At 49.6% G+C, this 19,776-nt stretch overlaps 10 protein-coding genes across 10 annotated transcripts; 6 read left to right on the top strand and 4 right to left on the bottom strand.

Moving 5' to 3' along the window:
* Window positions 1-269: 269 nt before the first annotated feature.
* BDV38DRAFT_290163 (serine hydrolase domain-containing protein) lies at window positions 270-1,796 on the top strand (the record flags this gene model as incomplete). Its single annotated transcript, XM_032061419.1, has 3 exons — window positions 270-660; window positions 729-865; window positions 919-1,796. 3 exons carry the CDS (start codon window positions 270-272, stop codon window positions 1,618-1,620), a joined length of 1,230 nt encoding a protein of 409 aa, XP_031916503.1. The 3' UTR covers window positions 1,621-1,796.
* A 1,981-nt stretch (window positions 1,797-3,777) lies between these two features.
* Window positions 3,778-5,523, bottom strand: BDV38DRAFT_290161 (uncharacterized protein). The gene has a single exon (XM_032061418.1). The coding sequence runs from the start codon at window positions 5,502-5,504 to the stop codon at window positions 4,212-4,214; it is 1,293 nt and encodes a 430-aa protein (XP_031916502.1). The 5' UTR covers window positions 5,505-5,523; the 3' UTR covers window positions 3,778-4,211.
* A 17-nt stretch (window positions 5,524-5,540) lies between these two features.
* On the bottom strand, window positions 5,541-6,311 carry BDV38DRAFT_239708 (uncharacterized protein). Its single transcript, XM_032053793.1, has one exon. It carries the CDS (start codon window positions 5,939-5,941, stop codon window positions 5,723-5,725), a length of 219 nt encoding a protein of 72 aa, XP_031916501.1. The 5' UTR covers window positions 5,942-6,311; the 3' UTR covers window positions 5,541-5,722.
* Window positions 6,312-7,184: 873 nt separating this feature from the next.
* On the top strand, window positions 7,185-8,493 carry BDV38DRAFT_239705 (uncharacterized protein). The gene is made up of 2 exons (XM_032053792.1): window positions 7,185-7,853; window positions 7,907-8,493. Exons 1-2 carry the CDS (start codon window positions 7,723-7,725, stop codon window positions 8,481-8,483), a joined length of 708 nt encoding a protein of 235 aa, XP_031916500.1. The 5' UTR covers window positions 7,185-7,722; the 3' UTR covers window positions 8,484-8,493.
* Window positions 8,494-8,869: 376 nt separating this feature from the next.
* BDV38DRAFT_269034 (uncharacterized protein) lies at window positions 8,870-9,699 on the top strand (the record flags this gene model as incomplete). The annotated part of the gene is made up of 2 exons (XM_032056895.1): window positions 8,870-9,083; window positions 9,137-9,699. The coding sequence occupies 2 exons, from the start codon at window positions 8,870-8,872 to the stop codon at window positions 9,697-9,699; spliced, it is 777 nt and encodes a 258-aa protein (XP_031916499.1).
* A 620-nt stretch (window positions 9,700-10,319) lies between these two features.
* On the bottom strand, window positions 10,320-10,996 carry BDV38DRAFT_239703 (uncharacterized protein). The gene is made up of 2 exons (XM_032053791.1): window positions 10,603-10,996; window positions 10,320-10,528 (listed from the first exon to the last, which is right to left on the bottom strand). Exons 1-2 carry the CDS (start codon window positions 10,941-10,943, stop codon window positions 10,357-10,359), a joined length of 513 nt encoding a protein of 170 aa, XP_031916498.1. The 5' UTR covers window positions 10,944-10,996; the 3' UTR covers window positions 10,320-10,356.
* Window positions 10,997-12,587: 1,591 nt separating this feature from the next.
* Window positions 12,588-14,038, top strand: BDV38DRAFT_239701 (class I SAM-dependent DNA methyltransferase). The gene has a single exon (XM_032053790.1). The coding sequence runs from the start codon at window positions 12,665-12,667 to the stop codon at window positions 13,313-13,315; it is 651 nt and encodes a 216-aa protein (XP_031916497.1). The 5' UTR covers window positions 12,588-12,664; the 3' UTR covers window positions 13,316-14,038.
* BDV38DRAFT_279939 (uncharacterized protein) lies at window positions 13,955-15,367 on the top strand (the record flags this gene model as incomplete). Its single annotated transcript, XM_032059169.1, has 1 exon — window positions 13,955-15,367. One exon carries the CDS (start codon window positions 13,955-13,957, stop codon window positions 15,365-15,367), a length of 1,413 nt encoding a protein of 470 aa, XP_031916496.1.
* A 371-nt stretch (window positions 15,368-15,738) lies between these two features.
* BDV38DRAFT_290157 (class I SAM-dependent methyltransferase) lies at window positions 15,739-16,971 on the top strand (the record flags this gene model as incomplete). Its single annotated transcript, XM_032061417.1, has 3 exons — window positions 15,739-16,253; window positions 16,311-16,644; window positions 16,697-16,971. 3 exons carry the CDS (start codon window positions 15,739-15,741, stop codon window positions 16,811-16,813), a joined length of 966 nt encoding a protein of 321 aa, XP_031916495.1. The 3' UTR covers window positions 16,814-16,971.
* Window positions 16,972-17,784: 813 nt separating this feature from the next.
* BDV38DRAFT_290156 (allantoate permease family MFS transporter) lies at window positions 17,785-19,761 on the bottom strand (the record flags this gene model as incomplete). Its single annotated transcript, XM_032061416.1, has 9 exons — window positions 17,785-18,003; window positions 18,051-18,285; window positions 18,339-18,404; window positions 18,461-18,561; window positions 18,629-18,892; window positions 18,944-19,202; window positions 19,259-19,383; window positions 19,436-19,529; window positions 19,592-19,761. 9 exons carry the CDS (start codon window positions 19,759-19,761, stop codon window positions 17,785-17,787), a joined length of 1,533 nt encoding a protein of 510 aa, XP_031916494.1.
* Window positions 19,762-19,776: the final 15 nt, after the last annotated feature.

Here is a 19,776-nt window from a genome sequence, read left to right as displayed (position 1 = left end):
TCTCTGATTGCTCACCCCCGCAGCTTGTTGTTGCATGCGGATCCGATGCTGCATATCGCGTCCCCTCAATTTAACTCAATCTGTCTATACCTGCACGGTGGACATGCGGAGGTTCCCGGCCGATCCAATGAGAAAGTACTCACTCGGAGCACCGGATCATGAAGGATATATTGAAGTAAATCTCAACACAGCATTGCTCCTCAAGACTGTTTCGTCTGCGAGCGCTAGTCGATCCGAGGACCTTCATATTTTACCCCCCAACCGCGAAAATGAGTCAACTGACCCCCAACGTGACCAGCTCTCTCGAAGCTCGACTGGATGAAGCCTGTGCGGACCAAGAGAAAGGCATCCCTGGGGCTGTGGTAGTCATCGTGGGCAAAGATGGTCGGGAATATTTTGCCCATGCCAGCGGCAAACGGGGATATGGCTCGTCTGAACCGATGACTCTCGATAATATCTTCTGGATTGCCTCATGTACTAAATTGATTACGGGGATTGCTTGCATGCAACTTGTCGAACAAGGCCTTCTCTCCTTGGATGATTCGACTCAGGTCGAAACAATTTGCCCCGAGCTGAAGCAGGTTCAGGTAGTGCAAGCGGATGGAAGTCTGGTCGAGAAGAAACAGGGGATTACCTTGCGAATGCTTCTCGCCCATACCGGTGAGACTCTCAACCAGCGCATGAGTATTCACCCTAGGGATATATGTTGACCATACAATATTGTACAGCTGGTTTCGGGTACTCATTTTTCAACGAGAAATTAAGAGACTACAGCAAGCCGGTAGGATACGACGAATTTTCGGGATGTTTCTATGATATGCTACAGCCGCTGGTGAACCAGCCAGGAGAGAGGTGGGAATATGGGGTAAGGTAGTAAGCCGCCCATGGTTTGACGCTGAGTTAACCAGCTTTGTCTAGGTCAATATTGATTGGGCCGGCCTTCTCGTGGAGCGCGTAACGGGTGTGTCATTGAATGACTATTTCCAGCGCAATATCTTTGAGCCTTTGGATTTGCATAATATTTCCATGTTCCCGAATGCGTCCATGAAGTCAAGACTGGCTCATATGAACTCACGGGCACCGGATGGACAGTTATCCCCACGCGATCACCTCCTTCGACGACCACTGATCGTGGAGGATGCTCGGGATATAGCCAGTTGCTTCAACAGCGGCGGGGCAGGTTGTTTTGCGAAGCCTCAAGAGTATTGTCAAATCCTGGCGACCCTTTTGAACGATGGCATATCGCCCACCACCAACAAGCAGATCCTACGCAAGGCGACGGTAGACCTCATGTTTGAAAACCAGATTCCCCAGTTCCCCAACTTCGCGGCACAGGAAATCCCACCCGCCAAAGCGGATCTTACGAACCGTATCGCTCATTTGTATCCATCCGCAACCCCCCAAGGCTGGGGGCTCACCTGTATGCTTACTGGGGGGAGCACGGGCCGTTCGGCCCAGACTGGCCATTGGGCTGGACTTCCCAACCTTTGGTGGTGGTGTGACAGGACCAAGGGGATTGCGGGCATGGTCTGTACGCAGATACTTCCATTCGCCGACGCTCGAGTGTTGGGGCTCTGGGGCGACATGGAGTCGCTGGTGTACGAAGGTCTTGACTTGTAGCTTAGCTGGTCACCCTGCTAGTACGGGAACCAGCAATGCTCTGTTTTTACATGGCCAAAGTCAGCAATAATGTGACCTCCCTGGTGTCCTGGGCGTCAGCATAACGTAAGTCACACGCGACTGATCCACGCATGCCTAGTTAAACATAGGTATATAATGGTGACGGAACACACAGCAGTGGATCATACAGGTCGTCCAATGGAAATCAACACAGATCTGAGCTGCTTTAAGTGCCCTCGTTAGCAATTTGTCACTGACCCATGTACGGTTCTAAGCAAAATCAATGGACGAAAAATCAGTAAACGTGTGTTGCGCCGTAGTTTAATCATCAGTTGGCCTATCCGTCGATCCGCTGTAGGACTAAAAATATACCATCAGCTCCTTCCTCCGTATCCAAGGAGGATAACGAGCCAATTAAGGCTTGTTACCGCCCACTCAGAAGGCGCTAGCGGCCGCAAGCTTACCAACTATTTGAATCCTTAAGTAGGTTGAGGAGAAGCTCCATTGGCCTGAGCCTGGCTTCCAGTTTGGATACTACCCTATACCAAGCTTTATAATGGAACCAAACTCTGCAGGTGACCGCCATGGTTAGATTGTACTATTGGAAAGCATGGGGGCCGGAGGGGTATTAGGAATTGCACGGGCCGATGCAGGAATGGCTTAGAAGCTCCTTTTGCACTGTTCGTTCAATATAACTCTTGTCTAAAAAAAAACAAAAAAACGAAAGAAAAAGGAAATCTGATTTGCCTTATCCTGCATTCCTTTTTTTGGGGGGGGGGCAAGGGCGTGCTTATATCAAGCCAGGATAAGGATACACTCCCGTAAAGAGTTCCTAGTCATAGAAGAATGCTTGGAAGGGGCCACAAGAGAAGCATAGACAGTTATGAGGCCGGGAAAGGGTGAATAAGAACTGCAGGGGATGAACGCCTGATCGGCAGTTCTGCGATTAAGTATCATTGGCTGGCTTTAGTTTACGTCGTCCGTCATGCGTGTTCTGTAAGCTTTATTCGTAACTCAACTTAAATGAATACAGGGATCTGGCCGTGCTTATAGGTCTAAGCATCACTGCCTGACAGTGGCTTGGATTATAGTGAATCTTAGGCCAGCCGGGTGAAGCAAATCTTGATCATCTCAGCTCAAGCGGGCTCTGGAAGATGACATGATATGTCCAGGGTGGTGATTCACTCCGCTGGCCTGAAGTGGCCGGAGCTTCGATTGAATCATCTATAAATTCTGTCTTGTCCATCAAGCAACTCTCTCTTGACGACTTGAATCACTCATTCACTAATGGTAACCAAGAGCAAATCGTCATTCAAGATGCGTTTGACTTCTCCAATGTCGGTCGTGATGCCCATGGCGATTCTCGGCATATCGGCCCTTCAAGGGGTAGTGGCGAAGTGCTCCGAAGGGCTTCTGAACGTTAGCTTTAACACCGGTTACGGTGGCTATACAAAAGAGCGATGAGAGAAGATCCATGCCGCTTCCAATTGGCCCACGTTCGATTTTGGACTTGAGGACAAGTAAATCTTAATGATAAACAAGGCGACTATGCAGAACGCTATTGACGCAGTGAACGGACCAAATCCGCCAGACTTCATGCTCACCTTCAACGGGCCCGACAATCTTTATGGCTCGCACCCGAGAAAAGTCGCATTGCAGCCTGAAGAAGCCGCCGATTTTATTAAACCAGTGTTGCAGAACCGCGGAAACCATACAAAATTCATCGCACCCGTGACGGCCTTTGAAAAGCTCATTTGCCTTTCTGGGTTTTTTGGAAACTGCAGTTGCGTTTTATTTATATATCTATCTATCTAGTATTATCCCTGGGTTGTTTCTGATCAAACCCCTTTTTTTGTCCATCTCAGCTCAGCGCGTAAGATCACGCTCAAACTTACAATGACATCCCGCAGCATTCTCGTTATAGCTCAAGCCTGTTAGAGATCGATGCTTACCGAACATACCAAACGCTAACGCCTCCATCAGGTGCCAACCGAGGTATTGGGTTTAACCTGCTCAAGGCATTTGCGGAACGTGGATAGACGGTGTTTGGTATTATGCGACTAGAAACCAGATCCGACGCCTCATTTCATGATGCGAGTGCCTTCCCAACTCCACCCACCCCCCTGCCAGGAAAGTGGCACCGTGTTGCTAACAATACGCACGGGCAGCTGGAGGCAACTGGCGCTAAGATTATCGACCTCGACTATCTGAGTGAAAGTGGCCCACGAAATGAAGGCCAAGAGCCTTAACGTCACCATGCTTGCATTGGATCGGGGAGATATTCCGACCAAGCTCAGCCGGTGGGCCGGAAATACTAACATGGAGCAGTCGATTACGGGCATGGTTAAGATCATAGAGAAAGCTACCATTGATATTTCGGGCAGCTATCTGTGATGGAATGCAGATAAACTCACGTTCTGAAGACATGTGGTGTGGTCTTGCCCCAGCATACGAGGGAGAACTACCAATTCCGTCATATACGGTACAATATGAAAGAGATATCTATTCCCTATGAACGTCCTATCTCTTTGTTCCTACCGACCACCGCTTTTGATGCTTCCCCATTAAACATAACATGTCGCAAGTCGTCCTCACAGAACCTGGAGAAATGTCAATGCCGATAAAGCCAGTGCTTCAATTCCGGTGCGTAGAGTAGGTTCAATTGCTGGCGCATAAATGGCACTGTGAGTGGGAGGCAAATCTCGCAACTTGCCTTCTCTATTGGCTCTTTCCCACGTCTCCGGGTCTGTCACGCCAATGTTCCAGTACACGTACGGGATTGGCTTCCCGCCAGGCGGCAACGCGAGAAGGATGAAATCATCTGCAACAATATCTGGTGGCATTTCTTGGACCACCTCGGAGGATCTGCTTCCATAATAGCATTCCAGCACCCGGGTGAATTGCCTTGTCGCCACGGCGTCATTGTCGATGGCTGGGCTGCTGACCACGGTAACAATTTGTGGAGCGGTGGCGGATCCAGAGGCCTCACATTCCTTTCGTATAATACGCTCCACTGAGGCTTTGGCCAGCTTCTGGGTATCAGCGGAAAATGTGGGCACGTCGAGCTGGAAGTCAGCATAGTCTGGGATGATGCTGGCATCCGTTCCGGCATGGAACGTTCCGCAGCCTATGACGACGGGCTCCTTTGCATCCATCTCACGGCTGACAATCGTCTGGAGCCGTGTGATAATGCTGGCCGCCAGCATGATTGGATCGATTGCTAGTTGGGGCGTCGCGCCATGGGCCCCGCGGCCATACACACGGACGTTCAACGAATCCAAATAACCCAAGACGCGCCCAGGTTTGACAGCGATCGTCCCACTTTTGGTAGGCACGCAGTGCTGGGCCAAGCAGACGCTTGGCCGGGGTATCTTCTGGAAGAGCCCGTCGTCGATCATTGCCTTTGCGCCGAGGAGTCGCTCCTCATTGGGCTGGAAGAGAACAATCAGAGTCCCCAACCACCACTTCCGGGCATCGTGCAGGAGCGCTGCCACCCCCAGCAAACACGTCATATGCATGTCGTGGGCGCAAGCGTGCATGACTTCTTTCTTGATCCCGTCCGCATCGACCTGTTCGACTTTGCTGGCGTAGGGTAAGCCCGTCTGCTCCTTGATTGGCAAGGCATCCAACTCCGAGCGTAGAAGGACAGTGTGGCCTTCGCCATTGCGGAGAATACCAACCACCCCATACCCGCCAATTCCACGGTGGACCTCGAAGCCAACCGTTTCCAGGCGCTCTGCGACGACCGATGCGGTGCGTTGCTCCTGACATGACAGCTCCGGATGCTGATGGAGGTCCTTGTAGATCTCTGCATGATCTTCAGAATCGGGGAAGAACTCATCAATAATCTTACGCTGTCTATCAGACAACAGGGTGAGCGGCATCGTGAAAGCTTAGGAGAGAGAGAGGGGGGTGGTGATTGGAATCAGAGGCTCTCAATGGACAATTATCCCCGGGGGGATTGGGTTAATCGCTGTTCAGATCAGCTTTAGCGTTCGTGGGGTAGGTTAGAATACTAATAGCGCCGCACCACATGTCCATACAATCATACAGTAGGAGGGGGTTAACAGAAGGTGAGGTAAGTGTGAGGCTCAAAAGGCTGTTAATTACCTGTTGACCGCAAGAACCTTATGAAAGTCTGACTAGTCGTGGCACCTGATAGGTCACACGAGGATCTCAACCCTAGATAGTTCTTTTGTGGTTGGTGAGACTTGTCCGACCAAAAAGCAAAAGCAATCGAATCCCAAGACTGACAAGTCACACTGCTGTTTTCAACTTTTGTGTCGTACATGCAGATCTGAATCACACAGAGCCCACTCATGTCCGGTACATTGATCACACTGTGAAACAACTCTTCCGCTCAGAAGGGCGGGGTTTCGAGTAGCTCTCGTCCCATCCTGCATGCATTCTGTCATCCGCACGTTTGGCCCGGCTACTAGGAGGATATGCTAATATGTCTCTTGATCAAATAGTATCCGGCAATCTTCCGTATGTGCTGGCGTGAGGAAGAATAATAGTCATACTTCACAATAGATATGGTTCTTGCAGCCATACGGTGAAGAAATGAAGACTTCGAGACATCGAGCTCAGGAAAAGCGTAAATCTGATATGAAAATTTCCGTTCCCTCGTAACAGATTCTGTCTGTAACACAATTTAGCTCGTACGAGGCGCCGAGTCCTGTGTTTCTCACAACTCGAGGGGACGGGCCTTTATGGGGAGGAAGAATAGCTCTCCAAGACTACCCAACGACTTTCCCGAAAACATGCTGCTAGCCACCACGACAAGCGACAGACGTTAGATAGTGCTCGACGGAGGCAGACCCATATAAAAGGCCCTCCTATCATGCACGATTCAGTGAAGACAGGAGTAGTAAACATACATAGAAGAAATGGAATGGTGAAACGATGAAGGCAAACACGTGGGATCTAAGAGAGAACGGCTTACCAATGGCAAACGAAACGCCACTTGGAATAAGAACGTGCCACAACCTCATTTTAATTACTGTCGCGCCAGTGAAGAAAATGTCAAAGCGCAGAGCGAATCCACGATCGCCGGGAGGTGATTCTTGGTTCAAGACCATATTCGCGGTGTACGCTTGGAGAAAAGAGTTGAGTATTTGGAGGAAGCCTCCCAGAACCAGGAATTGATTGGTGAACATCCATATGTCAAGCAAGAGACGATTGCGCCGAAAATACATCCTATGATCTGGCCATAAGTCTGGACTTGTGGTGGCACACAGACGAGCTGCCCTAATTTCACATCGAAGGCAAGGAAGCCAAACAGGCTGGCCCCGCCATTTGCGATTGCTGCGGATAGGATAGTGATGATAACGCTATTCGGGTTTGAACGGGGGCTAGAGCGGCCAAAACCAGTTGGGCCGCTGGTTAGCCAAAATCTCCCACTATAAGACCAAGGATAATATCCTGGCAAGAGGGGATGGGGGCACAAATGAAGATGGGGGTGCCTTTGTCACCAAGCCGCTTCCCGCATGGAAGTCGGATTCCGCCAGACCCCAAATGCCAGTCATCATCAGGGTAGTATTCCTAGATTTTGAGCCCTAACCCCGACCCGCGTGTAACTGCAAAACGTCAATAATATCTCATGAAAACTCCATGGAAAGCCAGGAAAAAATGGTTCTTATTCTTGAAGAGATCCAGCATCAGTGTGCGCTGTTATGCACCTGTCACTCACAGCCAGCTCTTCCGAAGTTATAGGACGCTTTTATATTATCTTGAGGTCACTGGGTCTCTAGGTCAGGTTGAATCTACCAATCTAGATTTTAAATCGTAGAATTCATGTAATGCAATTCCTTCGTAGGAGTCACCCAGCCTACTCAGCCAAAGGACCGTAAAGAAAGAACCTCAATAGCAGTAGTGAGAATTCCATAATATCGAGTAAACAATTTTTCTCCAAGGTCCGGTGGTGATGAGTCAGCCGATCGGATTTGGACGTTTGAATCCCGGCCCGAATCTTCCCTGAAATCCGTCCGTCGTTCATTTGACCAGGAAAAATGATACCTATGGCGCTCATGGACCTGCCCTTCTCTGCAACCATCACTGATACATGACCGAGGACAGGCTGATTGCATAGTAATCCCCAACATGGAATCCCGTCGGACAGAGTCGAGGAAACTCCGAAAGACAACGCCCGCCCCCTACGGCCAAGCATGCATCAATTGCGCTCGGGCTAAATGCAAATGCCTGCTCTTGGCCGCTGAGGATCGGTGTGAACGGTCTGCCATCCTAGTGCTGTGACTGGAAGTACATAGTGGCTAACAGGTGACAGATGCGATCGTCTGGACAAGGAATGCCGACCGTCATTATCGGTTCGAAGGAGCAGAAAGGGTGCCGCAAGTACGAGGATTGCACGGGTGGAGTCTCGACTTGATAGTCTTCTGTCCACCCTACAACGCCCTGATAAATCGCTTCCGTCTCCCTCCGACTCGGAAAGAGTGTGGCAGAGTGAGAGATCGTCAGAAGGGCACGCGGAGCACCCCCCCAGCGCTCCCAGTCAATACGATATTCAAACAAGGACTCAAGTCTTTGCGCTGCCTGCATCAGATGTTCCAAGCCCCTCGGCTTACAGCCAGTCCGATGAGGCAACGAGATTTCTCAAGCAGTTCCGGACCGAAAACCTGAAGTATCTTCCCTGCATCTACATACCGCTCCATGTCACCCCGCAAGAACTGATGCGAGAGAAGCCATTCTTCTGGTATTGCCTGACCGCAGTCCTGACACCAAACCTGATCAAAAGGGAATCCCTGTTTACCAAAGTGCATGACACGATTTACCAGAAGCTGGTTGTGGAAACGACCCCGAGCATGGACCTTCTTCTCGGCCTCATGACATTTATGTCATGGTAAGTGACTGAAGAAGTCCAACAGTCCCCCATTGAAGATATGCAGCCTGGTAACCTCTGACTGTCTACCCAGGAAAGTATACTGTGTGAAGCCATTCCTCAACTTCTACAGCCACCTATTGGCCGGTCTTGTCAGCGAGCTAGGTATAAGCAAACCTCCCCCAAAGGAACAATCCATTCTGCAAGGATTTACCCGTGCGGCCGGTTTAAAGACTGAGACAGCCATGAACAGAACTTTGGAGGAGCGACGGGCCGTGCTGGGGTGTTTTCTGATCACTTCAAGGTAAACCGAAACCGACGAATTGGATGATATTAACTCCGATCATTAACTCTCTCCCTAGCATCGCGTTATCGTTATTTAAAAGTGACGCCTTGCGTTGGACGTCCCACATGGAAGAAAGTCTCGAGATTTTGGCTAGCACAAAAGAGTGCCCTGGAGACGAACTGTTAGTGTGGCTTGTCAGGATTCAGTTGGTCGTCGACAAATCTTATCATCTTCGCCGGGACGGTGACAACTCTCATTCTTCACCGCTGGTTACGGACTTGTTGCAATCTCAACTGGAGTCGGTAAAGCGCCAGATACCTTCGCATCTGAAGGAAAATAGTATGTCCCACGCCCTCCCTTTCAGCACCAGTGTCGTTAATTTGCCCGCCTAGATGTCATCTGTATGTACCTCTCGAACGCAGAACTTGCGATTCATGAGGCCTTGATCAAGGCGCCCATCCCAACCAACGGCCCTGATCCCCAGGGCGTAACAAGCCTTCATACGTCTCTGCTCGCTGCGAAGTCTTGGTTAGATGTCTGGTTGTGTGTTCCTCCCGAACATTACTTGGGGGTATCCTTTACCATACTCTCCATGTTCTGCCGAGCCCTGGTGGACCTGTTCATGCTTTCCACCCTGGATGACCCGACGTGGGATCGGAAAGCTGTCCAAGACCGCGTGAACCTACTCTATTACCTAGACCTCCTGCAAACGAATTTCAAAAGGTCGGTCGACCACCGCGCCCAAGAGGCGGACGCAGATATATTTGCGAAGGGGGTCAACATGATCTCAACGATCAAAGAAAGATGGGGGCCATCATTGATCGAGGCCCAGCAGTATCTCCCTGCCACCGAGGTGGCTAACCCGACCTGGCAGGATACACTGGATAACCCCGGGGATTTAAAGCTGGATGGCATGGACGATGCATGGATGATGGAGTTATTCGGATTCATATAAAAACACAAATATCCCTCCTATCAGTATGGGTATGCGAGATAACCTTCTTGCTTTGCGTAGTAAGCTATTAGGATGTCGATTAATTGGGCGTGGACTGGCAATGATGGGGTCATAGCAAGAGATCCATTTCTTGAAGGAGCTGCTGGATACGGATTGTATACGTAAGAGGGTTACATGGCTCACAAGATGTGCACAGGGTATATGTCATTGGAGGCTTGAACGACACTTAGGCATCCTTGCCAAATTTACTACCCTTGTCTGCCAAGCTCGTCAAAAGTTCGAAGCAAAAGCATGAGCGCCGTTACAGGCGCATAGTGATAGTCAGTGTGCCACTGAATCTAGAAGATTCTTGTCGGACTCTCAGGATTGCCAGGTGCTAGTTTCTGGTGTAATTCTATTACTTCCTTGCCACCACTGCCTAATTGATGTCTATGGAACGAGTCAATGCCATTGGAATGCAAGAAAAGGCGCCCAGGAAGCACCGGGCATGGAAAGGAGGTTTTGATAGGCCAAGACCCACGTCTTACTCAGGCCGTTCGAATTGATTTGCAACGATGTCCCAAACTGTGCAGCTCACATTGATAATATTATATAAGAGAGTAGCGAAGGTATCCGCCTTTGCGAGACATTGCAGTTTCAGACTAATGTACAGTATCTCTAGTAGCTATGACTATGAACGCGCCCTATTACACAATCGTAATGTCTAGCGCGTTGGACGCAGGTACCGCCGGACTTGGCTGCTGCGTGGGCGAGGCCAACATTGAGATCGTAACTACCATGTTTATCCGGCCCTTTGCACGTCCCTAAGCGCTTCACTGAATTAGGTCTACTGTTGAAGTGACACCGGAAAATGTCCCATATTAGTTGGGAATATTCTCACAGGTGCAAGGGCTACAAACTCACGCATTGTTCACATTGGCCGAATCCAGTTCCATGGACCGCACGGCAGGTCGTTGAGCCAAGGCTGGCATCCTCCATTCCCATGGGGCTTGTAAAGTGGATCGCTTAGCACTAAGAAGGTATCGGGTTTCCTGGTGCTTCGTCCGCAGTCGTGACGCCATGCTAATGGCACAGTAGTAACCAGTGTGAACCTTTCGTTCGAGCGCTTCCTGCACAGGCGGATCAGAGTAACGCCGAATTGGTACCTGGGGACTACATAACCAAGAGAGAAGGGGGAAAGAAAGGAGGGAGATAATAAAAAAAATTAAATAAAAAGAGAGAGGTCTCCCAGGGATAGCCGTCATGATTCCTGGACGCCGGTCAGGGACGATCGGCCCTTCAAAATCGCTAGCTTGCTTCATGCCACTGGCCGATCTGCATCATCCTCGGTCTAGTTTGTGGTCCATCCTTCGGGTGAATTCTGTGCCGTGTCTTTCTTTGTGGGGGGGCAGTTGGAATCTCTGACGTGCGGGGCACTGAAAGCCTTTTCCAATATCTTAGGCTAATCAGGGCTGGTGGTGGGGCCTTGGCGACATTTTATACGATGCACAAGAGTGGATCACCTTCCTAGTCATGTCCTCTCCTCTCATATTCGCGTTCGTAATTCCCAGCCGTGGAGAATGACGTTCATGCTGGTTCGGTAGTAAGGGAGCTTTCCCCACGGATCAGATACTGCGATCCGTCGGTTTCTGTTTTTAGTAACGCGTACCCTAACCATGTTACACTAATGCCGAAATCTTCAGATAGCAGTATTACTAGTAATTCCTTTGGGAGTATGATGGTTAAGCTCAGAAACAGGCAGAGGTTGAGTGTAAAAAGACACAGACAAGAATTCAGCGAGGATTGAGGGGATAATTCTGAACGCGTACTCAGCTGACAGGGGTTCTGCCCTAACTCGAAGCTCATTGCACCGCTACACCTGGATGGTCGGGCGACATGCTTCATCCTTTCTTCACCACCCACCCTGCATGCTTAGTAAGTGCAGATTCCCCAGTGCTTGATCGTCTTTGATTCGACCAGAACCTGGACAATCCATCCGACCAATGGGGTTGACAACCTCTGGCATGCATATGGTAAGTCTCCCGACGTAACGCACCCCTCTCCTCCACCCCCGTCGATGTCCCTATTATGCAAATGCAGAAGCGGGATGACCACATGTAGACATCCGTGTCCATACGATCATGGTGTAATTAACAAGGTTCGTAGACTGCGCATTGCGTTGCATTGGTGGGGTGAATGATGGCCCAGAATCTGCGGTGAAATGTATATCATAGGTTACAAATGAGGAGCAGTAGTTCAGATACAGTAGCGCCATGCCGGTGATTGAAGGTCCCAGGCTCAAATCAAGAAATGCACCATTGGTATCGACAAGTCCCCCTCCTCCGGACCTCCGGTTATGCATGCCAAAGGTTCGCGAATTTCTGGTTGTACTAACCCAATTGCACCAAGGAGAAGTCAACAGACTCTCTAAGCCAATCCTACGCTCCCAACCTGTCACCTCTTACAGCGGGTTAAGGGTCAACAAAGACCAGGACGCGGGGGGAATCTCATAGTGGGGGAAGGAATCGTATCACGCCAAGAGGCGTCACGGTGGACGCTATTGCCTTGACCCCACCAGAACTCTAGCCCCTCAGATGCCCTATTCTAAAACCCGAATGATGTAATATGCTCATTCCACCTTGAAAAAGCCACTTATAGTAGCTTCAGATTCAATGCGATCGCCTCGGAATAAGCCAGTTAATAGCGCCAGCCATCACGCCATCGAAAACGCACGAAGGACTGTGCGCCATGCATCAGAAAAACGATTCCGTCCGATGGGATTCGCCAGCGCTTCCCATGTGAAGTGAGGGGAGGGCTCAGGGATGTTGAAGTATACAAGCCGAATGACAAACCGAAAGTATATAAATAGTGCGAAGAACGACGGTTGTTGGTAAATGTTTTGAAACCCCAAGCTGCTCTTTGATCCCGTTTCCACCTACACAAATTTGCACCGATATATACGTCCGCCAAGTTTCATTTTACCACCATGGCAACCCAAGTACTAACCGAAAACACCTACCTGGCCGGAGCTCGCAACAGTCTCAGAAAGGAAGACTGTATGGAGCTCTACGAGAAATGGGCCGCCTCCTACAACCAAGACCTTGCCGACGCATCCCAGAACTATATCGCCCCCCTCCTTGTGGCACAAGCCGCCCTTGCATCAAGCAAAGACCCCGAGGCCACCGTATTGGATGCGGGCTGTGGAACCGGGCTTGTGGCGGAAGCCCTGGCCAAGGGCAGCAAATGGACCATCGATGGCATGGATCTGTCTCCTGCCATGCTCAACGTAGCTGAACAGACCGGCGTGTATCGAAGCCTCTTTAAAGTCGACTTGACCCAACCGATCGAGCAACCAGACCAGAAATACGACATCGTGACATGCTGCGGCACCTTCACGCGCGGTCATGTCGGGCCCGACCCTGCCTTGAGAGAATTTGTCCGTCTTCTCAAGCCAAATGGCATCATCGCAGCTACGATCCTCGAAGAGATTTGGGTGTCCGGTGGCTACAAAGCCGAGGCCGACAAGCTGGAGAAGGAAGGCCTCGCCAAAGTGGTCAGTCGAGACCTCATAGACTACCGAAAGGGAGCGGGCGACAAAGCAACATTGCTCCTGATGAAAAAGACAGCATCCGCTTGAGCCCAACGCGCGGGCATGTTTCTCTTTTGTCGGACCTTTGGCGTGAGAAGGGAGGGAGGCTTTCTAACGTTCTAGGACTGGACTGAGCTTAAGTTGGCAAGGACCTCGAGCTTGTTCCCAATGCGACTATTCGTTCATTATTCCCCAGTGCGACTGCTATTTGTTCCCACCGCGACTACTCTTTCCCAGTGCAACTGTTCTCACCCAGTGCGACCGTTCTCCGATGGACTTCGACAGGGACCCGAGCCTAGGTTGCGTTGTATATGTACAACCGTACTAGATAATGAGAATATAGACCTGGAGAGTAAATCAAACCGCCCGTAGGGATAGGGAAGTTTTCGTAAGACAATTACTTGCTAAACGAACTATAAATTGGACGCAGCAACAAAGTTGAAAGTAATTAACGCTTGAGCACATAGTCTCTCATTGCACTGCTGCTGATTTACTTGAATAAAGGGACTGTAGGGTTGCGAGTCAGAAAGCCTGGGTATTAAATGATATCATTCGTTTCTGGCGAGCCGAGGGCCCGAGGCTTGATCTCGGCAATTATAAGTCTATCCAATACAGACGGTACATCTCATACTTTATTCTACTTTCTCTCTTCTTGTTATTTAATTGGCATCCCATGGTTAAGCCATAATGAGAGCTTCAATATATATTATCTATTTATCGGCACTTAACGCCATCAGGGCCACATGCACTCGTTTGAACTATGCAGCAGAGGTTGAGTTTCTAATCGAGCAAGGCCCACGTCTTACGGGAAGCCCTGCACATAACACTCTCCTAGATCGGATTGAAGGGACCTTGGCGAATCTTGGTCTCGAAGTCAAGTCAGATAATTACACTTTTGAGTATAGCACTCCCGCATCTACTGCCAATGCACCATCATTAGTTGTGGGTGGCAAGCAGATGGAGATTGCATCAATCTTCCCTTACTCGGGGTACACAAGTGACATTGGAGCCACTGGACAACTCATCCATGTTCCAGGTCCTGATCCTAACTGGGAGCTGGCTAGAGGAAACATTGCCATCGTTCCTATCACCAACCCATCACTTCCATTTTCCGTGGCATTCGGCACATGGGACCCAGCTAAGAGATGGGTGGGGAACATGAAGAACCCCCTTATCCCCACGGACATGATTGGGAAGGCACTTCCCGGGGCGAAGAAAGCCGGCGTGAAAGCTGTAGTCTTCGCTTGGGATGACTCCATTAGCACCGGAAACGCTCACAACCAATACCTACCCTTTAAATTCCCATATGCCGATATCCCTGCCGTGTTCACATCAGGAGCAACCAGCAAGGACATATTGTTGGCAGCAAAATCCAATTTGCCAGCCACGCTCACTCTTCCCTCGGAGATAATCCCCGATACCCCAACGCGCACTATCTATGCTGTAGTGGAAGGTCGTAATCCAAAAAGGTCGCACGATTCCTTGCTCATTGTCACGCATACGGATGGTACAAACGTGATTGAAGAGAACGGGCATATTGGTGTACTGCAACTCGCACAGGATGTTGCGACGGTCTCACCAGAGCGAACTCATGTCTTTGTCTTCACCACCGGCCATCTACGCATGCCCGCCTTTACGGAGTCTGGCAAAGCCACAACCCGTTGGCTCAATGACCACCCGGAATTCTGGAAAGGCGGCGTTAGACAGCACAGAGCGATAGCCGCCCTGGTAATTGAACATCTGGGTGCGGTAGAGTTCCAGGAAAACTTGTTCACAGATTCTTATTCATCCACTGGAAAGGTACAACCAGAAGTGCTCTACGCTAGCACAAAAGAACTCGCTGCCATCACTCAGCAGCAATGGAGGGGTGCTGACCCTGGATATACACGGGTGTCAAAACCATCTAACATGTCCCAGTTTGGCGAGGGCGCGGCGCTTTCACACAAGGAAATTCCGAACATTTCACTAGTAACGGGGCCGTTATACCTCCTTGCAGAGTGGGGTGGGGATGAACACGATCTGGTTGATATACCTGCTTTGACCAGACAAGTTAGAAGCTTTCAAAGGCTGCGAAAGCAACTTGATGCGATGGATGTTTAAGTCTACCGTTTCACCTTTAGGCTATATTAGATTACTAGGTATTACCACCAAATAGTATTACCGGTTGCGATATCCTCGGTCACTAACGACCATGGCCTGTGGGTCCCCACATCTTTGAGGCTTCTACTGGGAGCAATTTGGTCGACCGTTAGAAAGCGGCCCCAGTGCCCGGTTCCCCGGGCCCACTATCTTAACTAGTGTCGTTCAGATGGATCTCTCGTGGTGTCTTATTACTGGAGGAGTATCTGTATTGTCCAAGTGAAGATATTTATCCGAGCTGCGGGCATCTTATTTTGTCCACCCATCAATCCAACCCTGTCGAGGAAAGTTTTCGATTGCCGTTACACGACCCATCATAACTTCCATACCAGATGGCGATTAATAATGAAGAGATACTCGTGGACTCCGGCGATGATTATGACTCCCATTATGTGGCGACAGACTCCGAGGTAACATCGATGCGCAGCAGTATCGTCGACTATGTCTACGAAAATGGCCGACACTACCACGCATATCATGCGGGATCATATTGGGGATCCAACGACGAGAAGGCCATTGACGCGATGGAAATCTGTCATCACCTCTATGGGATGTTATTGCATGGCCGGTTGCACCTCGCCCCGATCAAGAATCCACAGCGCGTACTTGATGTCGGAACAGGCACTGGGTCCTGGGTGATTGACTTTGCTGATCTTCACCCTGGGGCAACTGTTATTGGAACGGATCTCTCGCCAATTCAACCTAGCTTTGTTCCACCTAATGTGTATTTTGAGATTGACGACTGCTGTGATGATTGGGTGTACAAAAGCCCATTTGACTTCATTCATGTTCGCGGTCTATATGGGTGTGTCGCGGATTGGGGGAGGTTTTATCAGCAGGCTCTGAAGTATGCCTTTTCCTCTTCAAACTGCTGGTCCCCGGTTCTAATTAGCTTGGCGTTTAGGAACCTCCATCCCGGTGGATATTTGGAACAGGCCGAAATGAGTGTGACCCCGATCTCGGACGACGGAAGCACCACAGGCACGATATACGAGATCTGGGGCCAGAAAAGTCTGGAAGCGGGAGATAAATTCGGCAAAACATTGCGTATAGTCGACGAGTCTAAGCAGCGAATGATTGACGCTGGGTTTGTTAACGTTGCTGAACACCGGTACAAACTGCCCATCGGCCCCTGGCCCAAAGACCAGCATCTAAAGACGCTGGGACGCCTTTTTCGCATTGTCATGGGGGAAAGTCTGGAAATGTGGGCCATGATGCTGTGGACCAAAATTCTTGGAGTAAGTGGCCGCCCTATAGGAGTACGGACGAGTAACTAACGCAAGCGATTAGTGGTCCAGGGAGGAGGTTGAAGTCATTTTTACAGAAATGCGTAAAGCACTAAATAATCCGAATATCCACGCATACCTCGAGATATCGGTGGTTTACGGGCAGAAGCCAGAGATCTAGTCCGAGTTGCCTCTAAGGAAGCAAAGATCCGTTGCCTAGAGTGTTTTCCTATGAAAGCTCTCTATTGTGTCACAATGAGTATATTCTTTCGTTGTTGGCATCAGGATTGGAAGTGGAAGAACGCCAGTACTTCAAGAGGAAACATGTGCAGGCTTGCTAATAGAGAAACGTCAGATAGACCCGAAATGAGGAATACCACAGTGTAAAGATTATATCCTAAGAACTTAGTTTGAGTTATGGACCAGGATTGTGTGTCCAGGTGTTCGGCTCAAAAAGTAAAATAATAAAAATAAATAGAAATAAAGATAAAAAGGAGAAGAAAACCAAACTAATCGGTCTCCTTTCGTAGGATTTCATTCTTCTCCCGATATGTTTATCCTTGTTACGCTATCGATTCGTGCGGAGTTAGGGACAGTTGCTGTGTCTCCGTTACGGGGGCTTCGTTGCTCGAGTACCATATGTTCCTTCACGATCTGGACCAAAAGATTGGAACCATAGGCTCCTTCGCGATGGGACCATCTCTCGAGAAGCTCCACGGCCTGATGTCGAATCTCGAAGTCCCTGCATTTCAGACACACCCAAAGCAGTGATGGGATAACCCCCATGTCCATGACAATCCAGGGGTGAGAGGTGCCATACTCCGCTTGAAAGTTGGTGATGATATCCTCGGCCTGTTGGGTGATCCTCTTGTATGCAGGGAGGTAATTATCATATATTAGCTCGGATGTCACCAGACTGGTTTCTAGGATATTGGTCAAAGCCTCGTTTTGTAGTCGCAACAACTCGCACTGCGTTTGCTTTCTATACTCTTTCTTCAGCAAAGCTTCATGCCAATAAGAATCATGACAACCATCTATGGAACCAATTACGGCCCTTCTCCGCAGGGTTAAAATCAAGATTAGACCGAGCTCTTGGCATTCAGGAGCACGAAGCTCATCACTCCATCTATTCGTAATAGTAGGAACACGAGGTTAGTAGACATATCTAAATGCCTTATTCTGAACATCAGTTAGATCCTCCTCCACCAGAGACATCCCTTGGCCGGGTTCCTTAGGTCTCTCCACTGCTACAAGACCCGCTGGCCCATATACCTGATCTCTGCGTGAGTTTTCCAACCGCCAAGATAGACCTAGTGCTAGGATCAGGAGAGTCGCTACCGCAAGGCAGACCATAACTGCGACGAAACCGCTCTATTTGAACGTTAGTGTGGCGATTTATTCCACCAGAGTAGTCTTACCTTGTAGACTGGAGCCTCGCGCCCGAAAAACAAGAATGGACCGATAATATTTCCTGTGCAGTAGGCGATGAACATCATTGCACTGACGGTCGCCTTTTTGGTAAAGCCAGCAACATTGGATGAGACCATGGAGAGGGTCATTGGAATACCCGCCGCATAGGCAACAAAAAGGTAGAGACCGAATAGGCGGGCTCCTGTGCCGTCACAAGCGTACACTATAATACTTCCAATGAGACTATACTTCCCGTCAGATATGGTGATCCTTTAGTGCGGGGTGATAGAACATACGCAATCAGTGTGCAACCAGCCAGTAGCATGCAACGGGTATCTGGAAACCGGCCAGCAAGGTAGGTACTGTTGAATGTTGACTGTGTTAACCGTGCAAGATAGATAGGGGAAGAAATACATACCTTCCGAGAGCAAAAAGGGCGTGCACAGCGCCCGTTGGTATTGCCAATAGATAGACCTGTAAGGTTGAGAACCCGAAGCCTTTCACTACTATTGCCGAGAACTATGCAGCCAGATCAGCTAACTATACTGACAAGCTTCATTTTGGGGGGGGGTGGGGGCGGAGATACCATGGTCAAACCTCCATTTGGGATGTTGTTGGCTATCTGGAACAAGAACAATATGTAAATCTTGTAGTCTGTCAAGGCCTCCCAGACTTGATACCACTGAATCTTGTCGTGCTTGATACTTGTCTGGTTGACTTTGACTCGCTCTTCTGCCTCAGTGCGTTCGGGCTGTGTGAGAAATCGTGCGGTTGTTGGCGTGTCTGGCATAAATAGCATGAAAACAATGGACCAGACGACGGTGATCAGTCCATAGATAATAAATAACCACTAGACAAGGATTAAACTTTCGCACCGACGGGATCAATGTACGAGTCTCACCTTCCAGGCGGGGATGGAGCCAACAATATGAGCGACTCCATATGCGACCAGGCCCCCAAATGCTGTCGCAATGGAATTCCCAGCGAACCACAAACCATGGCGAAATGGCTGCTCCGACCGGGTATACCACATGCCCGTGATGAGGCTGAAACCAGGAGAGATGGCAGCCTCCGTAAGACCTAGAACGAAGCGAGCAGCCATAAGTCCAGCAAAGTTATGTGTAGCAGCGTGGCATGCCAGGACGGCACCCCAAAGAAAGCTAAAGCATGGTTAACGCCAACAACTACGGGACTGTCCAAGTAGACTGGGGCTCACAGTGTCGTGGCGAGAAACTTCGCGATCGGCAATCGAACCATGAGCATGGAGGCAGGATATGAAAATGCAAGGTATGAGAAGTAGAAAATCGACCCTGACCACGAGTACTCCGTGCCAGTCAATTTCTTCACCTCTTTGGTCAGTCTATATCTTCTTTTCTTTGGCCATTGGACTAACCAGGTCTTCTATGATGCCCATAATAGCGGCTTGGGACAAAGTTTGCTTGTCAAGAAATTGCAGCATGTAGGAAATCATCATAATTGGCAACAGACTAGAAGCTCCGGTTAATTTGATGCCATTCCCAATCAGACCCGTTCTTATAAGTAGACTTACCGCCAGTCGATCTTTCTCAGCAAGGACTTATTCGTAGTCGGCGTTGATGGGTCCGTCAATTGCTCCCCATATCCAACAGAAGCACGATGGAGATCCGTAGTAGTAGCATGGTCCAAGGCTCCCTCCACTTCCTTTTTGCAGGCGTCCGGCTTTTCTTGCATATTCGACATGTTAATGGCAATTGG

The sequence above is a fragment of the Aspergillus pseudotamarii genome (assembly GCF_009193445.1).
Source record: "Aspergillus pseudotamarii strain CBS 117625 unplaced genomic scaffold BDV38scaffold_11, whole genome shotgun sequence".
In the NCBI taxonomy this organism is placed as follows: domain Eukaryota; kingdom Fungi; phylum Ascomycota; class Eurotiomycetes; order Eurotiales; family Aspergillaceae; genus Aspergillus; species Aspergillus pseudotamarii.
Note: the sequence above shows the minus strand (reverse complement) of the source record. Positions and strands in the feature narration are given on the sequence as shown.